This window comes from Cibotium barometz, chromosome 33, assembly GCF_041138505.1.
Source record: "Cibotium barometz isolate CiBa-2024 chromosome 33, ASM4113850v1, whole genome shotgun sequence".
Lineage (NCBI taxonomy): Eukaryota > Viridiplantae > Streptophyta > Polypodiopsida > Cyatheales > Cibotiaceae > Cibotium > Cibotium barometz.
Window position 1 is genome coordinate 16,878,201 of NC_141078.1, and position 27,797 is coordinate 16,905,997.

Consider the following 27,797-nt stretch of genomic DNA (forward strand, 5'->3'; position numbering starts at 1 on the left):
ACATGCATGGACACACATACACACACAGAGAGATATGCACACACACACACACACACACACACACACACACACACATACACTCAAGCTTGCACATACACATACATGCATATGCACGCATATAAGCACAAATAGATACACACATACACACACTCACATACACATGTACACATATGTATACATAGACACACATGCATACACAATTGCACGTGTACATGCACACACTCTCACACACATATACACGTATATATGCACATACATCTATATATGTACAAGATAAAGCAAGGGTGCCTACCCTATAAACCTAGCCTTTATGTGGAGAAAAGAGAGGGAGAACTTTTGAAAAGAAGAAAGGAGAAAAGAAGACAGACTTTGGGGGTTTCTTTCCCATATGGCTAGCTACATTGGGGCTCACAATTAATTATCACCATCAAGTCATTTGCTCATTGAATGAGTTTCTTATATATAATACATTAGAAAGCAAATTACCCCCCTCCTCCTCCTCCTCCTCCACACACACACACACACACACACACACACACACACACACACACACACACATCTTCTAATATTATATTATATGCATGTGTAAGAGAGAGAATATACCTACCTATACATACATAGATAAACACACACACACACACACACACACACACACACAAATACATACACACACACATATTATAAGAGAGAGAGAGAGATGGGGACATGCTTGGAGGGGGGAAGAGAGAGAGAGAGATGGGGGCTGTGGATAGAGAGAGAGAAAGATGGCTATAGAGAAAGAACCAGTTCTTTTCTCGAACCTTGGTCGCCCGCAACAACGCACGGGTCCAATACTAGTATCATTTTAAGGGGTTACTCGCGCCGCCCAAAATCCCAAACGAGCCGACGTGTGAAAGGACTCTCCACACACAGAGATGGAGTTTCAAGCTCGAAAGCTTGCGGCGCTGACGGGTCTGGCTTCACCGCTGCCCGACAAGTCGCGCAAGGGCGGCGTGGACGCGCCCATAGCTGCTCTCATCGCGCGGATCAACGCGCACCCGGCCTTTTTCACCACAAGCTCCTGCTCCGGCCGCATCTCCATCTCCGTGTCCAGCCGCCTCCCGGAGCCGCAGCAGGAGGAGGATCAAGCAGAAGAGCAGAAGAAAAAGAAGAAGAAGAAAGGAGGTGACTGGAGCTATGTCACCCACTTTCAGGCAGATGCCGAGGAGATTGTTCGCACCGTTCTGCAGAGCTGTGGCCACAACAAGGAAGAGGAAGAGGAAGAGGAAGAGCAGAAGCAGCAGCATGGTCTCATGGTGTTTCGTTTTGAACCCTTCATCCTCGCAGTCGAGTGCCTCGACCTCGCTGCAGCTCAAGTCTTTGTCTCCTGTGCCATTTCGTCAGGATTCAGAGAATCTGGTACGTACCATATTCCCATTGTCCGTACACCTGTTGCCTTTTTCATTGTTTTTATGCACACATCCTTTTTTCCCAATGAACAATGTGATAGAATGCACAACGGAAGAAGGGAAAGTGGAAACGCAGGAGAGAGAATGAGAGAGAGAGATGGAGAGGAAACACAGGTATAGACCTGCTCTCAATATCATCAACCAAGAATATATGTCCCAAGCAAGAGGGGAGAGCAAAAAAAATGCCAAGCAATGAAAAAGGAGTGAGGTTATGCCGGCTATATATAGTCCACAAGTAGGCAGCCGACCAGCTCATGACTAGGGAAAAAATACTCCACAACTAGGGAAAAAGTGCCCAAGACTGCATAAAAATGGGGATAAAATATGGGTAAAATAAGTGAGGGGTGACCAGTCCCTCTAGCTAACATGGTCAGCCGTAGAGGTTAAAAAGGACACCAAACAGGAAGCCAACAACAAGGAGATGATGTCTAACACCCTCTCTCAGTATCGGATGCTGAGTGAACTCCAAGAAGCCAGAGATGCCGTCCTCGATCAAAGATAAAAGATTGCAAAAATAGGTACGAGGAAAGCTCCACAAGCAATCTCCTCAGAAAATCAACTACAAAAGCTACAGAACAAGCTGCCAGGTACACCGCTCCTCTGGAAGAAAACAACCATGTAGGCTGCGACGTGCTGCTCCAAATAATGGTTCCAAACCCAAGTGTAAGAACACTCCTCGAAGTCGTATGTTATGTACCGAGGGAGTACAAATAACCACCATGAGAACGTCGGGAATCGAAATCACTAGCCCAATCGGAGTCCGTGTAACCACGCAGGGTGATCCCACGACTGTAGCGAAGTCCATACAAATAGGTACCTGCTAGATAGCGAACACCCCTCATTGCTGAACTCCAGTGTGGCCCCTTAGGAGCATTGAAATATTGACTTAAAATGGATGTGCAATAGGATATATTAGGACGAGAATTTGTGAGCCAGATAAGTTTCCCAACCACTTGGCGGTAGGCTCGCTCTTCATGTGGAGGTGAGTCCACTTCCTTTGATAGTTTGACAGTGGGATCCAATGGAGTAGCCAAAGGGATAGCACCATCAAGAAAGTAGGAAGTAATGAGTTGGAGACAATACTTCTTTTGAGACACAAAAATACCATCAGGATGTTGGACCACCTCCATGCCAAGGAAATATGAGAGAAGACCGAGATCAATCATCTCAAAAGTACGTTTGAGCTGTGCCACGATGTTAGCCATTTTGGCTTGATGTGACCCATAAATAATGAGGTCATTGACATACAGCACGAGGTAGCAAACTATCCCTTGATCAGTGTAAATATAGATATTGGGGTCACAGTGAGACGGTTGAAAACCTTGGTTGCAGAAAAATTTGTCGATGCGATGATACCACGCTCTGGGGGCTTGCTTAAGCCCATACCATAGTTGTTTCTCGTACCGGTATGAATTGGTTCGTATGGTACAATACCGTACGTATCGTACGGAACGATTAGCCGTTTATAGTCGTTGTGCTGCCCGTTTCTTGCACAGTTTTGAAGCCGTTTTATGATCGTTTTAAGGGCCATTTTTTGGCCGTTTTTGGCTTGCTTTGTGGCCCATGTGACATGTGACATGTCACATCTGTTTAGGCCTTTGCTTGGCCCATTGCCATGGGCATGGCCCATTGAACATTCCTATAAAATGCCCACCCCCTAAGCTTCTCTCAAGGCTCTCATTACTCAAGAGTCAAGACTCATGTGACCATCAAGCCCCCCCCTCTCTTGCTCAAGTGACCATCAAGCCCCCCCCTATCTCTCTCTCTCTCTCTCTCAACTCTCAACTTTCAAGCCACTCTCTTCCCCGTAGGCCATCTCTCAAGCCTCTCTCTCTCTCTCAAGAGTCAGACTCAAGCCACACTCTCATTTTCTCAAGCCTCTCTCTCTCTCTCAAGCCTATCCATCTCTTGAATCTTCTAACTTCTCTCTCTCTATTACAATGACGAGGGAGAAGAATGAAGCCTTCAATGTGCATGCTATCCATGTAGAGAAAGCCGATGGAAAGTCCAAGTCATATAGGTGGACTTGTAAGTATTGTGGCAAACAATACACAAGTGGAGTTACTAGGCTTCTCCAACATCTTGGAAAGGTGGGGGGGCAAGTTGCGTCATGCAAGGAAGTCCCCCTTGCTATATCCGATGAGATCTTCAACAAGATCAAGGGTGGATTGGGTGCTCACCGTGATAGTGGTAGAAGCTCAAGGGCGGATGATTGACTCGTGCCTGGAACTGTGTCTTACCTATGGGACTGTCACTCCATAGGAAGACTAGGTTTTTATGTTTTACGTCGTGCCAGTTTTGTGCCGACAGATATTTTGTACTTGTTCCATGAACGGGAGATATGTCCATGTTACTATTTGCACATGCATACATGATTTGCATGTTTGAAACTGTTTTCGCATGACATGTATTTTTGTGTTTGCCTGCTTGACGTGTTACTTACTGAGCGGGGATGCCTGCTAGTGAGTCGTGAAGTCTGCTCTGGTTTCTGATGAGTTTTGGTGCATGTGAAGAGGTGGTAAGTATATCGCACATGTTGTTTTAATATTTTATTTCTAACCTTTTGTTTTATAAGGTTAAATGTTCACATTCATTTAAAAGTGGGCACCCCCTTTGGGCACCCACTTAGGGGCCAAGGTGGGGAGCCCCACTTAAGTGAGTGTGGGGGTGGGCATGGTCACCTACCCACACTGGTCACCCACATGCAAGCGTGGAAATCACTATAGTGTTAACTCCACCTTAATTTTTATAAAAAAGGGCTTTCACCTTCAGCGTAGAACAACCCGGCTACCCGCTTCCACCATCTTCGTGAAGAGCAAGAACCAGCGATCGTTTACGCAACCCCTGAGGCGGCTCTTTCCATCATCTCTCACAGGCGGCTGCTTCTGTCCTGCAGACGGCTGTACCCTCTGCTGGTGGCTGCGTTGAATCTCCAGCTGGCTGCGTTGAACCTCCAGCAGTCTGCGTTGAATCTTCAGAACAGGCTGCGCTTCATTCACAGCAGGCACCTGTCCTTCCCAGCCGACGGTTGCTTTCTCCCTCAAGTGGGCGGCGGCCATAACAGGCGGGTTGTGCACGCTTCCTCCTTCTCAGGCTGCGCATACACTCTAGAGGGTTGTGCGCCTTCTCCTTCTCCTCCTCTGCACAGCAGCTACCATCAACAGAAGGATACAGACGGCTGCTCCTCCACGCCATCTTCTCTACACGCTGCAGCTAGGAAACTCCTCCCTTGCAAGTGGGTGTTTCCTCTCTCACAGTAGGCGGCTGTGCCCTTTTTGCGGTTGTACTTACCCTGGTGGCTACACTAAGTTTATCTACAAGGCGGCTGTCCCATCTCAACAAGGTTGCACATCTTCTCCACTGGCGACTACAAGAGGACTTCACATCTACTGGGTGGCTACATCCTCTACACAAATACCACGGGTATTGGTCTTTTATCTACCATCCACAAGTAAGTGAATTTCAGATTTAAGTAAAGTATTTTGTGTTAAATCTGATAAGGGATTCCCGACTCCCTATACGGCCAACACCCGTTCGGTGCCGGGTAGTCCAAGCTCTATTGGAGAACCTCGGTCCAAAGGTGCTGAGATCGGGAGAGCCAGGCGTTAGTACGAGAGCGCCTGTTTGTGCGTGGTCTCGGAACACCAGTGAGGCGCTCTCCGCGGAGTCCAGTGAAAGCACAGGACCGTAGAGACTGGACCACGCTAGTGGCCGTTCTGCTTCGAGTGTCTACTCCGAACGTCGACTTCGAGCATATTTGTTTGGTACTGTTTTCATATGTACATGGACATCATCTGGTTCTTGGAACCCATGGAGCATTGTATTTATTAAATACTCCCAATAAATATATCATATATTGAGGGGGGGGGTCGGCCCGTTCCGGCCCCAGTGCTGGTGTCCATCTTTCCATTTCATTTTCATTTGAATTTCAAATTGAATTAAGTTGTCCATTTCAAATTGTGGTTTTAAAGTTGTGCTATTAAGCGTGTGGGTGTCCAACGGAGTCTTCCCACTTGACGGGATCGATTTCACTAACATCTCCAAAAAATACGAGTCTTTCGAGGCACGTACCATACCCGCCTCGTGCCAAACGCCTCTGACGCCTCTAACAACCTTGATCATGACTAGAAGTCTCATACCGCATACGCCCATTGCATACATTCATGTGCATTGTGACATGTAGGTCGGATCGGAGAACGTGGTGCAAGTCATCACCGTGACAAGGCTTCAAATTGCCGTCGGATGGGGAAGTTGCTCGAGGAGGACTATCCCTCCATAGTATGGACGCCTTGTGCCTCCCATTGCATTGACTTGCTCATGGAGGATATGGGCAAGTTAGTGTGGATGAAGGAAGTAATGACCGAAGCTATCTCTATTGTCACCTTCTTCACCACAAAGGTGAAGGTGCTTGCCATGTTCCGCGAACATAACAAGTTGGAATTGAAGAAGCCTTCATCTACACGCTTCGCCTACATGTGGCTCCTCTTGGAGCGCCTCCATGATGTGAAATCCTCCCTTCGCCAAACAGTGGTCTCCACAATGTGGAATGAGTGGGATGAGCAAGAATCGGCGGAGGCCAAAGCCATGCAACTGCTTTGCCTAAAGGAGGAGTTTTGGCGGTTGGTCCGCACTATTGTCATTGCGGTCATGCCCTTCTACAGGGTATTGCGGATGACCGACATGGAGGGGGCCACCATGGGCCTTCTCGTTCACTTCATGAGAGAGGCCATAGCAGAGTTGCACGCTTCTCCTTCCATCGACGAGGAGAAGCGCGATGGTATGTTGGTCATTGTGAAGAAGAGATGGAAGTGGATGCGAAGACCTATCCATGGTCTTGCCGCTTTATTGCATCCGGCTTTCAAATCACCTGCCCTCTTCACCAACGTGAAGCTACTTGAAGCCTGAGATGCTTACTTGCCCAAAGCATTGCCGGAGGATCGCCATGGGAAGTTTCTTGAGGAGCTCATAAGCTACAATGACCAAAGGGGAGGAGCCGCGTTTGCATCTACTACCTGTTGGAAGAGGGAATCCCTTGTGAAGCCCCTCTTTTGGTGGGAGACATTTGGGTATGCGTTCTCAAGCCTCCAAAAGGTGGCTTTGAGAATCCTAGCTCAGGATTGCTCTTCGGATGCATGTGAGGAACTGGAGTTCCTACTCACTTGTACACATGAAGTTACGCAATCGCTTGAGCACGCAACAGTTAGAGCGGCTAGTGTATTGCCGCGCTAACTTGCGCATGGTGCGCGCAATGCAGAAGATGGAATCGGCGAGACAGGTTTAAGTTTCAACTTATAACTTATAAGTTATACGTTACAAGCATTCAAATTTCAAACTTCAATGTTTATTGAAATTTGAAACTAAATTATAATACATTGCTTGTCACTTGATCATTGTACAATGTAGGTGAATGTGGATGCATTCAAGCTCAGACTCTAGAGGGGGCACTCTTGAGAGTGTAAACAAAGTGCAAGATGAGGAGGAGGAGAGGATCTATGCAGATCTATCGAGAGCTCGAGTCGTTTGATTGATGACCTACTCGCACTCGTCGTGGGCGTGGAGGTAGTGGCAGAGGAGTGCAAGTAGGAAGCCATGGATGCACGGTTCGTGGTGCTTCCAGGGACATAGTGCATACCTATGTGCGGCGTGGTTCGGGTAGCTCCACACTCGCTCTTGCAGATGAGGATGCTCCCTTTGGCTTCTCACATGAGCTTAGAGAGCGCGAGTTCGATGATGAGGGCAACCTTCTTAGCGATGGCGACTTCGGCGAGGCCACTGATGTGTCCTCTTCTCATGAGGATGATTTTAGCGAGAGCTCTGATAGTGATGCCTTTGTCTAGTCTCTCCTTGGGCCTTGGCTCTAGCCTCTCTTTTTGTACTCGCGCCTAGCGCGCATGATCGCATCGCACCTCTATGCTTTATGTACTTTTGTTTGTCACTTCAAACTTGTTTTTAATGATATTTTGGTTTGAAACAACTTCTCTAGACTCTACCCTTCCAAATTGAAAATGTCTATGTTTGTAGGTGTTCTTTATCAAAAAAATCGTATTTTATCGTACGGTATCCCAAAATTTCATATCGTACCGAAAATTCCCGTACGGTACAGTATTGCAAACAAGTGGTTGTCGATGTAGACTTGCAATCCACACTACCCTCTCAAGTGCCCATGTTCCCTACCATCTGCTCTCTATTGTTCCACCAACACATGGTAGCAACAATCTGCAAGAGAGCACGTAGGACAAGAGAACACTACACAGGGTATGTGATCTTGTAATCCGGTTCCTCCCTCCTGCTACTTGCTTGCTACTTGCTTCCATATTTAAGCATTAAAGCTTACCAATTGCAAGTAGAGTTGATGACAGCGGAAGTCTTCGCGATGGAAGTCCTTGGAGTGAAGAGATCTTTGATTTGTCGCATTTCTTTCACGACAAAAGTCTTCAAGAGGATGAAGGGAACCTTGGGAAAGCTTCCCCTATGGTTGAACTTGAGAAAGGAGGGCTGAAATTAGGGTTTTTAGCAAAAAGACGAGAAGTTACAGCAATTGTCATGTGCACAGTGTGTATCTACCGTGTATCTACCGTGTGCTACACGCACACAAGACTAGCTTCGAGGTTTGGGGAAGCTTGGAGCTAGGCATGCTGATTGGCGAGCTGAGTTAGGGATAGACAAACGGGCGGGCACCCAAGTATGGACGGGCGGGCGCCCAAGTGTGGACGCCCGATGACTGGCCAAGAGCCTATAAAAGGGTGGCCAAGGTTAGTCATTAGTCATATAGAGTCTCGCGTGACTTGTGGGAGCTCTATGGTCTGGAACCTGGATCTAGTGCAGACGTGCACCTGCTTCATGCAGCCGAGGCCGGCAGCAGTCTCGAGTCCCACAAGGGTAGCTTCGTGGCGGTATGGGACATCACGAGGTAGAGATTGGTTGGTATGTTCATCTAGTTAGCTCAGCTCGTGGCTCGATGGGGACAACCAAGTCTGTGGTGGGCTTGCCCACGGCTGTCATGGTTGGGAGGTGAGTCAGGCCTGCACCCCCTTCTTGTTTGTTTGGTTTGTTTGCAGGTTTCGAGTCTTGTACGAGGAGCGTTCTACGAGGAGATCCTATGGGGATTTGACAACAATAAAGAGAGCTGTTTTGCTGAATTTCAGTCATTGGGAGTGTGTAGGAGAGTGATTAGCATCCGGAAACACTCTTAGAAGCTTGAGAAACACCTTAGCAAGCTTGTAAATGGAGTTGAGAAGGAGAAAGTGTAGAAAATGCAGCCCAACAGTCCTCATGAAGGAGGCGCCAATCTCTAGATAGAGGAGGAGGAGTGAGGTGGTGAGTTGTCCAATGTAGGTGGCAGGCAGGTGCTTTGTGGAGCAAGCCAGAGTGGACACATGGCTGGTTACTCCCTTTGTACAAAGGGGATAAGGTCTGGGCGGTGGACATTGGGTTTTGTCCACCTCGGGACATCAGTGTGTGTGAACACCGGGCTCGTCATAATTTATAAGTGAGTTTTGGTCACCCAAAACTTAATGAAGTGTGTACACACTCACTTATAAATTAGTGCTAACTCCTAAGGCTAGGTTTATGACCAATACTTAACCACCTGTCACATGCCACATAACCATGTCAGCAGATAGTTTCACACGCACGGTTTGCGGGCGGGCTTCCCCTTACTCGGAACTACACATTGGTCAAGCAAGCATGAAAACAACATGCAATTTCAATTGCAAGCAAGCACATAAAGATGCTATACAATGTAGCATTGGTATGGACAATCCCCGTTCATGAGACTATACCAAAATAGACGTGCTCCAGGCAAGTACACGAGGTATCAGACCCATCCACCAAGCATTTCTGGGCATGTACACAGAGGCACAAGTCCCAACGGAAAGCTAAGTCCATAGTATCACATGAGTGGCATCAATCCCCGGCATATACAACTGCCATGGACACCGGTCCCATGTACATACATTGTCCAACCTGTTCTTGGATGACTGTCATCATCCCACTCTATTCCCGGAGTCCCTCTGTCATCCATCCAACTCTGGCAACCCTTTTCACTGAAAACCCGGCCTGGTCTCCAAAACCACTCTGACTCTGAATAATATCTATGCACTTGTTCTCTCTAGTCCCCGATCCATTCTTGCCCTGACCTTGAACACTGTCTTGGTCTTCATTCTTGAGAAACAAGTTTTGCTGAGCCTGATGCTCTGATACCAATGTAACACGTGGAAGCTCTGGGGATCTTCTTTCAGCCCTAAACACCACTGAGAACATGCTGATGCGCAAAAACGCAGACAGAAGGGAGAGTAGAGAGAGAGAGAGAGAGAGAGAGAGAGAGAGAGAGAGAGAGAGAGAGAGAGAGATATGGCTCGAAATTCAGTATATTCATATGGTACAAAAAGGTACTCAGTCCACAGCCCTAGGCTGCCTTGTAAAAAGGGTGAACATCACCAAAATCTGCCCTACTCTAAGGACCCTAAGGGATCCATTCCATAAAGGAATGAATGATTTACAATGAGGAGTAAACTGCCTATTTATAGGCCTTGTGGACAAATGAAACGCTGGTCGATTGCTGTCCAGCCGACTGGGCATGATCTTCAATAACTGCTGGTCGGGCTGCGTCCATAAACTGAAGCGCCTGCTGCCCGCCTCTGAACTAGTACGGTCGACAGTCTCTCTTTCTCAGCCGACAGCAGTTCCCATGCTTTTCCATGCCCTTGCTCCAAGTCCAAACTAGTCTCTTCAGCACCTTATGCTCCAATTTCTGGTTCTAATGGTCTTTTTCTTGGCTGCCCTTTCTGGAATAGCTCTGAGAATGTCCATGGCATTTTATGCACATGACATCCCCCTTTGCTAAACTTTATGACGGGATTCCAACCTGTTCTTGGATGACTGTCATCATCCCACTCTATTCCCGGAGTGCCTCTGTCATCCATCCAACACTGGTAACCCTTTTCACTGAAAGCCCGGCCGGGTCTCCAAAACCACTCTGACTCTGAATAAAAACGCAGACAAAAGGGAGAGTAGAGAGAGAGAGAGAGATACGGCTGGAAATTCAGTATATTCATATGGTACAAAAAGGTACTCAGTCCACAGCCCTAGGCTGCCTTGTAAAAAGGGTGAACATCACCAAAATCTGCCCTACTCTAAGGACCCTAAGGGAGCCATTCCATAAAGGAATGAATGATTTACAATGAGGAGCAAACTGCCTATTTATAGGCCTTCTGGACAAATGAAACGCTAGCCGATTGCTGTTGGACCAGCCGACTGGACATGATCTTCAATAATTGCTGGTCGGGCTGCGTCCTCTCCATAAACTGAAGCGCCTGCTGCCCGCCTCTGAACTAGTACGGTCGACAGTCTCCTGTCTCAGCCGACAGCACTTCCCATGCTTTTCCATGCCCTCGCTCCAAGTCCAAACTAGTCTCTTCAGCACCTTATGCTCCAACTTCTGGTTCTAATGGTCTTTTTCTTGGCTAACCCTTCTGGAATAGCTCTGAGAATGTCCATGGCATTTTATGCACATGACATCCCCCTTTGCTAAACTTTATGACGGGATACTAACCTGTTCTTGGATGACTGTCATCATCCCACTCTATTCCCGGAGTGCCTCTATCATCCATGCAACTCTGGCAACGCTTTTCACTGAAAGCCCGGCCTGGTCTCCAAAACCACTCTGACTCTGAATAATATCTATGCACCTGTTCCCTCCAGTCCCCAATCCATTCTTGCCCTGACTTTGAACACTGTCTTGGTCTTCATTCCTGAGAAATGAGTCTGGCACTCTCACATCACCCCTTGGAGGATAATCCTCCCTTTGGACCGTTACCCGAGAACCTATCTGGCTCACAGGACTGCCATCCCCTCTGGCTTTGTGGAACACCACCAACAAACCTCCTGGGAGCTCTTCCCGATTCTGTGCTCCTTGCCTTGGGCTTTGTATCCGTGTACTTTCCTGTACCTTGGACCTGTACACCAGCATATGGGATCGAATCAGTGTTTAGCTTTGTTGAGCCTGATGCTCTGATACCAATGTAATACGCGGAAGCTTTGGGGGTCTTCTTTCAGCCCTAAACACCACTGAGAACATGCTGATGCAAAAACGCAGACAAAAGGGAGAGTAGAGAGAGAGAGATACGGCTGGAAATTCAGTATATTCATATGGTACAAAAAGGTACTCAGTCCACAGCCCTAGGCTGCCTTGTAAAAAGGGTGAACATCACCAAAATCTGACCTACTCTAAGGACCCTAAGGGATCCATTCCATAAAGGAATGAATGATTTACAATCAGGAGCAAACTGCCTATTTATAGGCCTTCTGGACAAATGAAACGCTGGCCGATTGCTGTTGGACCAGCCGACTGGGCATGATCTTCAATAACTGCTGGTCGGGCTGGGTCCTCTCCATAAACTGAAGCGCCTGCTGCCCGCCTCTGAACTGGTACGGTCGACTGTCTCCTGTCTCAGCCGACAGCACTTCCCATGCTTTTCTATGCCCTTGCTCCAAGTCCAAACTAGTCTCTTCAGCACCTTATGCTCCAATTTTTGGTTCTTACGGTCTTTTTCTTGGCTGCCCCTTCTGGATTAGCTCTGAGAATGTCCATGACATTTTATGCACATGACATACATGATGAGAAAGCACGGGTGGACCAATTGGGTGGCCAAATGGTGACATTCTCCACGGCTTTAAATTTGGTGCGGAAGATCCATTTGGTTCCAATGACCTTCTTATGACGAGGAGGGCGATCCACAAGGGACCTGCCATTACGGTTAATGCTTTCGAGTTCAAGTTCCATAGCTTGTTTCCGGATGGAAGTTTGATAGCATCTTTCCACGATGTTGGCTCATCATGTGCCACATAGTCTATGGAAAAGACAGAGGCGAATGAGGCACGAGGAGCGAGTCTGGTGGACCGACGAGGGCCATCCAACGGGGTATCATGGGGAAGCATGCCAGAATCACGCATGGTTTGTTTATAACAGCGAGGTAAAGGGTCCCTGGTTGGCTGTCGGGAGGAGGAAGCCTCCTCAAGAGGCGAAGTTGTAGGTGATTGATGGGGTTCATGTGGCACAGTCTGAGATTCTTGTTCAGTTGGTATGGGTAGCGAAAGGCGAAGAAAATCTCGCTCATCGAAGACGTCGTCTCGACGAATGAAGACTTTGTTTGATCTTGGATCAAAAACTTTGTAAGCTTTTGATTCAGAAGAGTAACCCACAAAAATGAGCAACTCACTCCTTGGCTCAAACTTGCCCCTCGTGTCATTCGGAGTGCGAGTGTATGCACGACACCCAAAGACACGGAAATGGGAAACGGTTGGCTTTTCGCCAAAAAATGCCTCAAACGGAGTCATGTGGGGAATAGCGACTATGGGGCAACGGTTCAGTGACGGTCAGGTCATCCCCTTCTTTGATAAAGAAACTTTGAACTGATGCTCGAGATCAATGCTATGCGTGCGATCACCTGCGGCATCTCTCTCTACAAGGTGTGCCCATCTGTCAAAGACATATGGGAACTGCTGGAGTTGAGAATGAAACTCCGGCAGAAGGCCTTGCATGAGCTCCACTATAGCAATGGCATTTCTAGCTTCCCAATGGCTAATGACTTCAGGGGGTGTTAGGGAAGGGTGGGGTTTTGGTTCAAATCCCTTTACTAGGTTCCAGGAGCCTTTGAAAGTAAAAACTTGTTCCATAAGATTAGCCCAGGTGGTATAATTAGACCCGTTAAAACGAGTCTTTTCAGTGAAAGCGTTTTGCTGGACATAGAAACATGAAAGGAAGATGGTGGGGGAGTCCAGGATGGCTGGTGCCCATATCTGGAGTGTAAGGTTTGAGGAGGAAAACCAAAAAATCCACCAGGACCAGGCATAGGTGTAGGACCTGTCGAGGGTACTCCATATGATGGAAAATAAGTTTGGGCACTCAGCATAGGTGGAATACCTGGTTGAGGCATGAATCCTTGAGAGGGCACATAATTAGGAAAAATATTGGTGCCAGGGATGGTGGGTTGGTAAACCACCTCATACTCTGGAATGTTGGGTGGCACCGCAGTGCTCGAGGGCATAGGGCTGAGAGATACATGGGATGGGTAGAACCCATGCGCAGGACCCAAAAAGGAGGTGTAGGCGGTGATGACTGCACACCAACACTAGTAGGAAAATCCATGTGTTGGGTGGGAGGGTTTTGTACTTGAAGTTGAGCAGTATTCCATAACACATGAGGAGCAGGGATAGAAAGTGAACCAGAGGAGAAAATAGTGTTACCTTCTTGAACACCAGAAGTGTGTGAGTGAATTGTACTCCTAGACCCTCCTCCTGTCAGAATATGCAGCGGAAATGATAACCAAACTTGGGTAGACAAGAGCAAGTAGACTGCAGAAAATAAACAGCACAAGAAACACAGAGAGATAGGTGTGTAAACTCTTCTCTATACACAAGATCCCGAGAAAACTGAATGAATGAGTGGTGGGGGCAAGGGGCCTATATATACATCCCTGGGAGAGCAGTCGGCCAGCATAAAAGGTGCCCATGACTGCTGAAAATGGTCCCACGAGTGCATAAATGCAGTCGGCCAGCATATAAGTGCCCACGACTGACAAAGTGCAGTCGGCCAGCAGTCCAGTAGCCCACGACTGAGAAACATGCAGTCGGCCAGCACTGGAGTGCTCCTGGCACCCTCTGGCAACCCTCCCCACCACTAGGAAAAATGGGAAAAAATAGGGAAAAATACGGGGAGTGTGGAAAAATGATAAAACACCTTATACTGGGCGGGCACACCCACAACAGAGGCCCTGGTGTATAAATATAGACAGGAGATGACTTCTAACACCCCCTCTCAGCTCCTGGCTGTGAAACCAACCCAAGGGAGCTGGAGTGCCGCCTGAGCGTAGCCTGAGGTAGAGACTTCGTGAAGAGGTCCGCCGCATTGTCCTCCGTCGAACAATAAAGTAGCAAGATGTCACCAGCCAAGATCTTCTCACGTACAAAGTGATACTGTATCTCTATATGCTTGGTCCGGGCATGAAAAACCGGGTTCCGAGCAATAGCTATACAACTCTGGTTATCGCACTGGATGACTGTGGGCTCCCTCTGTGGAAACCCAATCTTGCCTAGCAGCCTCCGCATCCATACAACCTCACAAGTAGCACCACAAGCAGCCCGATACTCTGCCTCTGTCGAAGAAAGGGCAATAGTTGGCTGCCTCTTGCTGCTCCAAGAAATTGCTCCTGAGCCGAGGGTAAAACTGTATTCTGAAGTAGATCTCCTCGTGTCTGGATCTCCTCCCCAATCTGAGTCACTCCAACCTTGGAGCTTGACTCCATTCCCTCCTGTGTAAAAGAGTCCCAGATCCTTCGTACTCTGCAGATACAGAATACAGTCGACACAGCTGTACTTCAACTGTACCTGCAGTCTGCTCCGTACAGTAAACTGTACCTGCACAATACAACAGTCAAGTCACTCGCATTGCAGTCAACTTGTACCTGCTAACATCACACAGTGTTTGGGTGCAGCAAATTTGGGCATTTTTGGGGCATTTTGGCATTGTGTACGCCATTTGCTGCTCTACTCAGTCATTGGTGCATTGAGCTGCACATTCAGAGGATTGAGAGTGCAGGCATATTTGGGTGAACTGTATTCAGTGGAGTACAGTTATTTTCAGGGTTTTTGCTATTGGGTTTTTTGATAAACAGGTACAACATTGTGCGTAGGCATAATGGCAAATCAACAGCAAAGTGATGTATTCACGTATTTGTCTAAGGAAGACAAATTGGATGGCACGAACTACTCCTTGTGGAGCTTTATGCTGAAAAATGTGCTTGTGGCAAAAGGTCTTTGGGATTTTGTTAGTGGTGATGAACCATGTCCAGGTCCATTGGCTCCAGAGACTCCTCCCCAAGGGGGTGCTCGTGGACGAGGACAACAGGTACAGGCTCCAGGGCTGCCATTGCCTGTTCAAAGAACAAATGCTCAAAAGACATGGGATGCCAGGGATGCACAAGCTTTGTCACTCATTGCATTGTCAGTACAGAGGTCCATTATACCTCATATTCGTTCAGCTAGCTCTTCACAGAATGCATGGGTGACTTTGGAGCAGATGTATGCTGCTCGTAATGAGGCTAGGATCTCATTTTTGAAAAGAGAGCTGGAAAATCAGAAAATGAATGAAGGAGATGATATGTCTAGCCACTTAAACAAGCTGCAGGATTTGAGAGAGCAACTCATCAATGTGGATGAGATTATTCCTGAGACACAGCTTGTGTCCACCATCTTGCACTCTTTGCCAAGATCTTACTTGGCTTTTCATACCTCTTTGAACCTCAGCATGAGGAATGCTGTTGAACCCCTCAAGTATCAGGAACTTGTTGCTCTCTTACTACAAGAGGAGCAAATGAGGAAGAATATGAATATGACACAAATGCTGAACAAGCATTTACTATAGGTCAAAAGGGGAAAGGAAAAACTCAGCCAAAGAGTTCAAATCAAAATTCAGGTGATGGTGGTTCTTCACAGGATACCAAGAAAGGTGATGGACAGCCCAAGAAGAAGGGCAAATGTCATTACTGTAAGAAGCCAGGTCACTACATCACGGAATGTAGGAAGAGGATTGCCAAAGAGAAGGCAAAGGAAGCTGGGATGTCTGTTAATGATGCTTCTAAAGCTCCTCCAGAGACTGCTTCTTTTGTTGAGGACAGGGATTACTGTTTTTATACATGCAGCTATGATGCCTCTTGGTCTTCACAGGCACTCAGTTTGACAGAGCATGCATGTACTTGGTATTTTGATAGTGGTGCCTCAAAGCATATCACATCTCGCAGGGATTTGTTTAGTCATGTTGGCCCTGCCCCTGTTGGCAAAACTGTTCAGTGTGCCAACAATGCTTCATATCCAGTTCGTGGCATTGGGGAGATTCAGCTCACAGCCATTGAGGGCTCCATTCTCCGCCTTACAGATGCCTTATATGTACCAGGGATAAAGAAGAATTTGTTGTCCATTTCTTCTTTAGCACATTGTGGTATGCAAGTCCACTTTGATGATGATAAATGCATGGTCAGAGACAAAGCTAATGCCTTGACCTTGATGCTTACTGGTACATTATGTCATGGACTTTATCAGTTGGATGCATTTCAGCCAGTGGATCAGTCTGCTTATAATGCATTCACTCTTACTCCAGCTATGGTTGATGCGGAGTTATGGCATGCTCGCATGGGGCATGTAAATTTTGGTAGTCTTATGCTTATGCAGCGACATAACATGTTTACAGATCTACCTCTCATGGAAAAGCCTCCAGATCACATTTGTGAAGGATGTATTTTGGGAAAAATGCATAGGTTTTCCTTCCCACGTGATCAGGCTCTAAGAGCAACTGCAAAGTTGCAGCTTATACACAGTGATCTTTGTGGTCCCATGCAAACGAAGTCATTAGGTGGTTGCTTTTATTTTGCAACATTTATTGATGACTTCTCTCGTATATGTTGGGTCTATCCTTTGACACAGAAATCACAGGTATGATGCATTTTTGGCCTTTGTAGCACTTGCTGAGACAGAGTCAGGATGCAAGGTCAAGACTCTCCGTTCTGACCGAGGGGGGGAATATATGTCACATATGCTGAATTCCTTTCTTGGGAGTAGAGGTATAAAACATCAGTATACTACTCCTTACACTCCACAGCAGAATGGGGTTGCAGAAAGGAAGAATCGGTCACTCATGGAGATGGCCAGATGTATGCTAAAGGCAAAAAGGCTACCACATATCTTTTGGGTGGAAGCTGTCATGTGTGCTTGTCATATTTTGAATCGATGTCCCACAAAGGCATTGGTTTCTATTACTCCTTTTGAGGCTTGGCATGGCCGCAAGCCTTCTGTATCGCATTTTCGTATCTTTGGGTGTCTTGCATATGCACACATACCCAAAGAGTTGAGGAGGAAGCTGGATGATAAAGCCACAAAATGCATTTTTGTTGGGTATAGCCGTGAGAGCAAGGGCTACAGGTTATATGACCCACTATCCAGGAAGATATTCACTAGTCGGGATGTGATTTTTGATGAAAAATCAGAAATATCCATGGCTGGTTATGAGGCAAATCCGGCTGAAAATGATGTGTTTGAAGGTCTACTACCCATGGAGTTTCATTCCACAGTTGGTGATCCAACTCATGAGGGTACAGGACAGCCAGCAAATGATGTAGGTGGTACAGAAATTCAGCAGCAAAATGAGCCAGAAGCTGAACCAAATATGGGGCAGCAGGCACCACAGGTCAGACATATACCTAGATGGTATTTGAGGACATTGCAAGACAGCCATTTAGAGGGTCCTCTTGCTGGTCGTACTCGTAGGGAGACAAGGACCAATGAGCATGCACACATCATGGATTTGAATCTGGTTATGGCAGCCAGTTCTACAGGATGATGATGAGCCTGATTCATTTGTGGATGCACGAGATAACGTGCATTGGAACAAAGCCATGCAGGATGAGCTTGATTCTATTAAAAGGAATCAAACATGGGATTTGGTTGATCTGCCCAAAGGCAAGAAAGCAATTGGTACTAAATGGGTCTATAAGTTGAAAAGACATGCAGATGGATCCATTGACAGGTACAAAGCCCGTCTAGTTGCAAAGGGCTATGCACAGAAGAAGGGCATTGATTATGAGGAGACATTTGCTCCCACATCCCGTATGTCGACACTTAGGTGTGTCATTGCATTGGCTGCACATCGTGGTTGGGTTGTTCACCAGTTGGACATAAAGACTGCATTCCTACATGGGGACCTCGAGGAGGAAGTTTATGTATTTCAGCCCATGGGTTTTGCAAAACATGGTCATGAGGGGAAAGTATGCAGGCTGAAAAGGCCTTGTATGGTTTGAAACAAGCTCCACGAGCTTGGTATGCAAAAATAGATGCTTTTCTACTCACTCAGGGATTTGTGAACAGTCCATCAGAAGCCACTCTGTATGTAAAGAAAGAAGAGTCAGATCTGCTGGTCATCAGTCTTTATGTGGATGATCTCTTGCTCATGGGATCAAATGATGACAAAATTGCAGCTTTTAAGGAGATACTGCAACAACAGACATTTGACATGTCTGACTTGGGGCTTGTACATTACTATTTGGGCATACAGTTTGTGCAGGATAACAGAGGCATTGGGTTGTTGCAATCACGTTATGTTGCTAAACTTCTGGAGAAGTTTAAATTTCAGGATTGCAAGCCTATTAGTACTCCTATGGAGCCTGGGATGAAACTGTCACTACAAGATGACAGTATTTCCTTTGATGCCACTACATATGCTCAGGCTGTTGGGTGCCTTATTTACTTGTGTAATACAAGGCCAGATATTCAGTATGCAGTCTCTCAGTTGAGCAGATTTATGCACAGCCCGCGGTTGTCACATTGGCAAGCTGTGAAGCGTGTATTCCGTTATTTGCAGGGTACCTTGTCTCTTGGATTGCTATATCCTGAGGGGGGTGACATGCAGTTATACGCTTACAGTGATTCAGATTGGGGTGGTGATTTTGATACCAGACATTCCACTAGTGGAAATTGTTTCTTTCTTGGCTCTTCATGCATTTCTTGGCTAAGCAAGAAACAGACCACAGTGGCCACTTCGTCTTGTGAGGCAGAGTACAGAGCAGCCTACACTACTACTGTTGAGTTTGTTTGGCATCGTCGTCTCATGACTGATATGGATATTTCAGTGGAGGAGCCTACACCTATCTATACTGATAGTCAGAGTGCCATTGCTGTGGCCAGGAATCCTGTGTTTCATGCTCGCACGAAACACATTGAGATTCACTATCATTTTATTCGGGAAAGACTCCAGGCAGGAGATATCAGTTTGATCTACTGTCCTACAGATCAGAATGTGGCAGACATCTTCACCAAGGCATTACCACGTCCGAAATTTGAAGCATTCCGCAGTGCTTTGAATTTGTTTCCTTTTGGTGGATGATGTACAGTGATCACATATCACTCCAGGGGGGTTTGTTGGGTTTTACGCTGTGTATGCACCCAGAGGAGTGCTAGTGATCATCAGTAGATTACTGGGACACTTTTTACTTCAGTTAGTGGAGGTTTTTTCCCCCAGTTTAGCCTAGTTTCACTTATATTCAGTTTATAGGTGTTTTGGTCCACCCGGCACATTTTATGGCCGGACATGTGAACACATATCTTTAGGGTCACTATTATGTGGCTATTGTACTTCACTTTTCATCAAGCATAATACTGAAGTCGTGTTCTCTCTCTCTGTTGCTCTCCACGCTTGTTTGCAGCATCTCCAAACCCTAACCCTAACACCTTCATTGCCTTCACCAAAGGCCTCAAGCAACTCATGAACATACCGCTGCTGAGAGACGAAAAACCCCCTCTGGGTCTGCCAGATCTCCAATCCCAAAAAGAAGTGGAGTAAGCCTAAGTCGGTCATCTCAAACTCCTTTGACAAGGCAGCCTTCGTCACTCCAATGTGCTCCACATGACCGCCGGTGAGAATGAGATCATCCACATAAAGGATGATAAGTGTGACCAAGCCGCGTTCCCGAAAGAGATACAGGTTCGGATCTGCAACCGATCTCTGAAATCCAGTCCGAATGAAGAAGGAATCAATCTTCTGATTCCAAGCCCTGGGAGCCTGCTTAAGACCATACAAGGCCTTACGTAACCTGTAAACCATCCCTTCCGATCCTGGAACAATAAAGCCTGGAGGCTGCTCAACGTACACCTCCTCCTGCAAGTCACCATTAAGGAACGCAGATTTTACATCCATCTGATACACGGGCCACCTCTGAGAAGAAGCAAGGGCAAGAACGGTCCGAATCGTGGACATCCGCGCTGTCGGTGCAAAGGTATCCTCGTAGTCGATGCCTGGTCGCTGAGCATAACCTTTAGCCACAAGCCTGGCTTTGTGTTTGTCCACCGACCCATCAGACGTGTATTTGGTCTTAAAGACCCATTTGACACCAATGACTGACCGCTTCGACGGCCTCGGTACCAACTCCCAAGTGTTGTTCTTCTCGATGGCATCAAGTTCCACCTGCATGGCTTTCCTCCAAGTATCCTGTGAAAGGGCTTCCTTTACGGAAGTGGGCTCTTTATCCCGCATGATACGAGACATCAAAGCATAGTTCACCTGAAGAAGCTCCGCCGTGTTGCTTTTATCTCGGACTCGATGTGATCTTCGAGGGCCGTCCTCTGTGGTCCACTCGGAGGGTAGCTCCGTGACACCTGACTCTCGAAGGGTGTCTAATAACCACCTAGGCACTCGAACAGATCGTGGAGCCTCCTGTGGTCGCGGGGGCTCTACTCCAGCTGTGGGCTCAACCTCTTGTGATGACTGAGGTGGATCAACTGGAATGATAGACTGGGAATCATCATCAGACTCCTCTGGATCTCCAAGAAGTGGTGGCTCCTCGACAGTGGATGCTGGAACATGCTCATCAAAGACCACATCCCGGCTGACAACAATCTCATTCCTATCTGGATCATACAACCTGTATCCCTTGGAAAGAGAGTTATACCCCACAAATACCAGCTTGCGGGACTTGGAGTCAAGCTTCCCCCTCTGCTTCTTCGGAATATGTACATACGCATCACTCCCAAAGACACGGAAGTGCGAGACATCGGGTTTCCTGCCAAAATATGTGTGACATGTGGGAGCTTAAGACCGTAGTAATCACAACCTTAGTCTAACTAAACTGCACTTAATGATGTTTAAGAGATAGACAAATATGTGTCAATGCAATGCAGCTATATTAGATGATGGATGCGGTTACAATGAGATCCAAATGGATCTATACTGCTGAATATGCTGCCTATATGCTGAATATTCTGAAGGAACTGCTGTCCACTATCTTTCCCTTGTCTCCTGGGAAGGAAACGCTGAAGGGAGGCTTTGGAACAGATGTTATGTTGACCTGATGATGAAACGCAGATGCGTTTGCAGATCTGATGGCTGAACTGAACTGAATGACTGATGCGTTTGCTGAAGATGATGCTGATGATGATGCGTTACTGCATATGCTGATGCGTTGGCTGGAAATGCTGCTCCGAAAGCTTCCTGGAGGAGATGCGTTGGAGAACACACTGCTGAATGCTGCTATGATGAGCTTGGAATGCTGAATGGAGAGGCGCGTGTATATATATGCAAGCATGCTGCTGGTCGGCCAGCATAAGTGCTGTCGGCCAGATGCCATGTCCACAACTGCTGTCGGCTGCCCCATAAATGAGCCTAAAAAATATCATAAATTCAACTATGTGATGCAGATGATGTGTACACTATTGCAGGTGCCATTCCAGCCCCATACAATGATGTACAAGCTGAATTAATGCCTGTAAAATGCCTGATAGATACTTATGATGCTAAAATGATGCCATGTCACTGTACACCTGAATGGTGTGCACGTGACAATATGCCTCAAATGGAGTCATATGGGGTACTGAAGTCGTCGGAGAGCGGTTGATGGTATGGACAGCCGTTGCCACAGCCTCACCCCAAAGTGGACGAGGAAGATCACGATGCTCCAGCATGGTCCTCGCCATCTCCACCACAGTCCTGTTCTTTCGTTCAACAACTCCATTCTCCGAAGGCGATCCGGTATTGGCCAATTCCCTTTTGATGCCATGATCTGCACAAAACCTGAAAAATACAGTCGAGGAGAATTCACCTCCTTTATCAGCCCTGAGAGTCTTAACCTGATATCCAGACTCTTTCTCCACCATCACGTGCCAATCCTTGAACCGAGCAAAAGCCTGGTCCTTCTGGGAAGAAAGTAGACCCACGTGAATCTGGTACAATCATCAACAAGCAGCATGAAATAGAGAGATCCTCCCAAAGATGGTATCTGCTGAGGTCCACACAAGTCAGTGTGAATCAACTCCAATGGTTTCGAAGCCTGCCTGGAAGCCTGCTTCGGAAAGGATTCCCTGTGTTGCTTACCACGTATGCAAGAACTGCAACGTCCTTGCCTACTACCAACATCCGGCAAGCCAACCACCATCTGGTCCCGGAAAGCTCGCCTCAAAGCATCCACATTTAAGTGGCCAAAACGAAAGTGCCACAAATCTCCGACCTGAGAACCTGTCAATGAGGAGAGTGCAGAGAGCTTGTAGATGCCATTCTCCACACCGCCTTTCCAAACAACTTTGCCAGTCTCACGGTCCCTTAGAGCAACTGAATGCTCCTCAAATTCCACCCGAAAGCCAGTCTTGCATACCTCATGCACTGACAGAAGATGAAAACCCAGAGCAGGGACATAAAGAACTCGGGAAGCATGCTTGCCTCCCTTGCCGTCGGGAATAATCTCCATCCGGCCCTCACTATGTATCGGAATAGTGGAGTTATCACCAATAAAGATGCGACCTGACCGCCGTTTCAGATCCAGAAAGAAGTCACGGGATGGAGTCATGTGCCTGGAAGCACCACTGTCGAGAATCCATTTCCGGGTATCCTTCGCGGTGAAGCCAACTGCCTCCTTGCTTGAAGATGATGAAGCAGCGGAGTCCACCATCTCTAAGTGCACAAATGCCGGAGTCTTTGCAGCTGAGGCTGAGGAATCAGCACTCTTCCCTGTCCGCTTAGGACACTTCCTCCAGTAGTGGCCTTTCTCGCCACAATCATTACAAGATCTTTCGGCCTTCAGCTTCTCTCGTTCTGGATCAGGCTTCTTCTCAGAAGACTTCTCCGGTGAAGCCTTCCCTTTGCCCTTGTTGTTGTTTCGGCCTTTCGACCGTTGGCCAGTTAAGGCCTCCGAACCTCCGCCGTGAGGAGGGTTCGTGAAACGTTCCTCCTGGTCCAAGACCATTGGCACAAGCTCCTCCCAAGTAATGGTGTTGAGCCTGCCACTCGTGATCAACGAGGAATAGAAAGCAGAATACTGACCAGGCAAGTGGGAAAGCAAAGTGATGGCCATATCTTCAGATGATATCTCTTTCCCAGCTTGTAGGACTTCCTGCTGAAGGGCCTGCAGCTTGTTGATGTGTTCCCGCATCGTCGAAGACTTTGTAGGGTTCATAACCCGCATCTGCACTTCCAGGGAGATCCGTTTCATGGGTGACACCTTGTTATACAAAGAAGCCAAGTGCTCCCATATGCCTCTCGCCAGCGTCATGTGCTTCACATGATTGATCACTTGTGGTGTGCAATTGAGGAAAATAAATGACCGGACCCTGGCGTTGACACGATCCCACATGTGTGCCTGTGCCTCTCGGTCCTTCCTCGTCGATAGTAACTCCCCTTCCTCAGCTTCCGGCCGTGGAACCCCGATGATGATAAAATCAGCAAGGTCATATGACTCCAGCACCGACTCCATCATGACCTTCCAGATGCCGTAATTGGACCCGTCCAACTGACGATCCACTGGGAACGTGGGGAGAGTCGGAATCTTCACGCGCTTCTCAGCCATCTCTAGTAAATCTGCCATCGCGGAGAGTAACCTGAAAGGGTGGGTGGGTGGGAAAAAAAATCTGAAAACCTGCAAGTGGCTGTCCAGCACCTTAGCCCGCCTTCCTCTTGCACCTTCTCTTCCCGTTCAGCCCAAAACAGTCCACCAATCAGCAGCCTAACGCTCCCCCTCTTGCTCAGAAAAACGCCCAAGATCTGTCTAGAGCCTAGGGCTCTGATACCATGTCAGAATATGCAGCGGAAATGATAACCAAACTTGGGTAGACAAGAGCAAGTAGACTGCAGAAAATAAACAGCACAAGAAACACAGAGAGATAGGTGTGTAAACTCTTCTCTATACACAAGATCCTGAGAAAACTGAATGAATGAGTGGTGGGGGCAAGGGGCCTATATATACATCCCTGGGAGAGCAGTCGGCCAGCATAAAAGGTGCCCACGACTGCTGAAAATGGTCCCACGAGTGCATAAATGCAGTCGGCCAGCAGATAAGTGCCCACGACTGACAAAGTGCAGTCGGCCAGCAGTCCAGTAGCCCACGACTGAGAAACATGCAGTCGGCCAGCACTGTAGTGCTCCTGGCACCCTCTGGCAACCCTCCCCACCACTAGGAAAAATGGGAAAAAATAGGGAAAAATACGGGGAGTGTGGAAAAATGATAAAACACCTTATACTGGGCGGGCACACCCACAACAGAGGCCCTGGTGTATAAATATAGACAGGAGATGACTTCTAACACCTCCTCTGTTTGGGTTCACAAAATGCTAGGGATCGAGGGTAGTTGATGGTACTGCTTGTTGAACCTGTGCTACAGAAGAAGATACCTAGGTAGAGTTAGGAACATACGTACTAAAAGGCACATACGAACTTGACGCGGTCATTGGCAGGGTTGATGATGATGGATCTCCGAACGGTCGAGGTATGTGTCCTTCTTGAGAAAAAGTCCCATACCAAAGTCCAGTTTGTCGGCTAGAATGAGAAGCAGGGCTCTCCAGATGAGGCTGAATACCTGGGTCCAATACAGGCAGATTGGCTGTGGGCATGTATCCTCCTCTGGAAGTAACGGCTGATGAGCTCGGAGAAGAAAACCATATGCCAAGGGTGTGGAGGGTGAGTAGGTAAAAATATGCTGGTTGTCTCCCAATGAAAGACCTCCAACAGGGCTCTCTAGTGAATGAGGAGTCCCATCCTCCATGTGATCTAAATCTGAATAAGGAGAATCAATATCTGGCTGATCCTCCAGAATCGTGGGTAGACGGTCCATGCTGTGTGCTCTCAAGGTCTTCAATCCTTTTACTCACGATAGCTCTGATACCATGTGAGGGCAAAAGAGAAAGGACCGAATATATGAGAGATCAGAGCAAATCACACAGCATGCAATGGGGATGTATATATAAATGATGAAATCCAGTACAAGAGCTCTATGTGAGACTCCGAAGGAGCAGAGAGGGATGCTGTCCCAAAAACGTAGATAACAGTGCCGTAGTAAGCCTGATGTAAACTCCGATATATGCCTGATGTAGGGCTGATGTAAGCGTAGAAGTACTCTTGATGTAGAAATGCTGAGATCAGTCGTGAAGTAGGCGATGATAGAAAACGTAGAACAATCCTCTGATGTGGGCGATGGAGAAAACCAGTAGACACCCTTGGTGTAGGTGATGATAGAAAACGCAGAACAGTCCTCTGATGTGGGCGATGGAGAAAACCAGTAGACAACCTTGATGTAGGCCATGAGTCCAACAGAGGAAGCAGCAGGTTGCACCAGTCGTAGTAGGCGACCTGCACCAGCAGCAGAGGAGGCGGCTTACACCTGTCGTAGGCGGCCTGATGATGCCTCAGAAGTTGGCAATGATAGCGGAGGTGCTCGCTTGCGTTGGTTGAATGAAGATGAGCTTCCTATATATAGGAAGGAAGGGTGCTGGTCGGCCAGCAAAGGCTGTTGGCCAGCAAATAAAGGTATAATTAAAATAATCAAAATAACCCTTTTTGGGTTGGGTAAAATATCCTTTTGGGTATGTTTTCACACACACTACTCTCCTCCAAAATCTGTAAACTCCTGTCATAGAAGAAAGTCTCCACATATACAAAACAACTCCCGAAACTGATCCTCAAGTGAAGTAGCTGGAGATGGGCCCCCTCTGAGTGTAGAAAACTCCTTTGGGAAGCAAAATGCAGCCAAAACACTACTGTCCAGCAAAAAACAGCACTCCACTGCCAACAGAAGGCAAGGAACATGAAGAAACTAGGTAACTGTGTAGGCCAAGAACAAAACACAAGTATAGATGCTCCAAAATCAGCAAAACGCTGACTGAAATAAGAAATTCAGTGTCCTCCTCAAGTACCAAACTGCCACCAGAGCCACAATCCAAACAAAACACCCCCTTTGCAAGTGATCTGTGTCCACTGGAGAAGAAAATGCAGCACCAACAAAGGGCTGCAAACCTGAAAATTCAGGGCAACTAGTGTCCACACCTCCTATGAGGAAAAACGCTGAAGAGAAGGTACCTTGGGGTCCAACGGGAGGAGCCCAGGTGAAGGTAGAGCTACCAGCAGAAACAATTCAGAAAAATGCAGCAACTATGGCTGCAAATCTGAAAAAGCAGAGGTATTCGGGGCAGTAGATAGGGCAGAGTACGGAAAAACAGAAGAGGTATGGTACCATCAAGTCCTCAGATCAGCAAACAGCATAAGAAGAAACAACCTGTAGAAAAAAACGCAGAATGTATGCTGCTGATGTCTTGTGCAAAACAGGCAGCCAGCACAACAGGGGAGGGGGGGGGGTTGTAGATGTTGAAGAAAATGCTGCAAAACTGCTTGAGAAAACCACCTGTAGAAAAAATGCAGCACTCTAGGTGCTGTAGCCCTGAAAACAGAGTAGAAAACAGGTGAGGGGGAAGTCTCAGGAGGTCAAACCGGCTATGGATGACCATGGGCTGCAATGGAGAAGCGCCTGAAAGAGGCAAGCGACCAGCAGCAACCTGAGAGAAAAAAAATGCAGATCTGTCCACCTTGCTGAAAACGTAAAAACATAGGAGGGACAGGAGGGAGCATCCAACATTGTTCTTCACTGGTGCTCTGATACCATGATAGAATGCACAGCGGAAGAAGGGAAAGTGTAAACACAGGAGAGAGAGTGAGAGAGAGAGATGGAGAGGAAACACAGGTATAGACCTGCTCTCATTATCATCAACCAACAATACATGTCTCGAGCAAGAGGGGAGAAGGCCTCGTATGTGAGGGACTTCAGCAAACAATGCTAAGCAATGAAAAAGGAGTGAGGGTATGCCGACTATATATATGCCCACAAGTAGGCAGCCGACCAGCTCACGACTAGGGAAAAAATCCTCCACGACTAGGGAAAGAGTGCCCAAGACTCCATAAAAATGGGGATAAAATATGGGTAAAATAAGTGAGGGGTGACCAGCCCCTCTAGCTAACATGGTCAGCCCTAGAGGCTAAAAAGGACACCAAACAGGAAGCGAGTAACAAGGAGATGATGTCTAACACAATGTTCGTACACAAGTTGCTTTTTTCATTGTTTTTATGCACACAGCCTTTTTTTCCATGAACAATGTCCGTACATGGGTGTCGTGCATGCATGTGTGTGAGATACTTCCTCCTTGTTGTCGGTACACATACCTTCTCATTGTTGGTACATAGACGACATACCACTTTCTCCTTCATCCACGCATCCATGCAAATGCCATTCCATTTTTGCTTTCACATGCTGTCTCATTCAGAGTCACACGGGGACGCGGGGACGGGCCGTAGGGATGCGGGACGCGGAGACGGGGACGGCCGGGGACGGGTGGGACGCGCAGGGGACGCCGTGCAACACGGGGACACATGAGGTCGTCCCGGGGACGCGTTCCCGAAACGCGGGACGGGCAGGGGACGCGGTGAGGGGACGCCTCCAACGGCCAGAAACGGCCAGAAACGGGCAGATTTCCAGCTATAAAAAAAGGCACACTCTAGGACTT

The 27,797-nt window shown here is 47.5% G+C and overlaps 1 protein-coding gene and 1 pseudogene across 4 annotated transcripts in view; both read left to right on the top strand.

Annotated features, from left to right (window-relative positions):
• Positions 1-688: 688 nt before the first annotated feature.
• LOC147619367 (Met-10+ like family protein / kelch repeat-containing protein) overlaps positions 689-27,797 on the top strand; it is a 48,775-nt gene continuing 21,666 nt past the window's right edge. For all 4 annotated transcript variants that reach the window (XR_015261842.1, XM_086772992.1, XM_086772993.1 and 1 more), the window contains exon 1: positions 689-1,398. Coding sequence is in view for 3 of the 4 variants with exons in the window: in XM_086772992.1 (XP_086629118.1) it covers positions 915-1,398 (484 nt within the window). In the remaining variant the exon portion in view is untranslated. The remainder of the gene's footprint in view (positions 1,399-27,797) is intronic.
• LOC147619368 (uncharacterized) lies at positions 5,691-7,285 on the top strand (annotated as a pseudogene).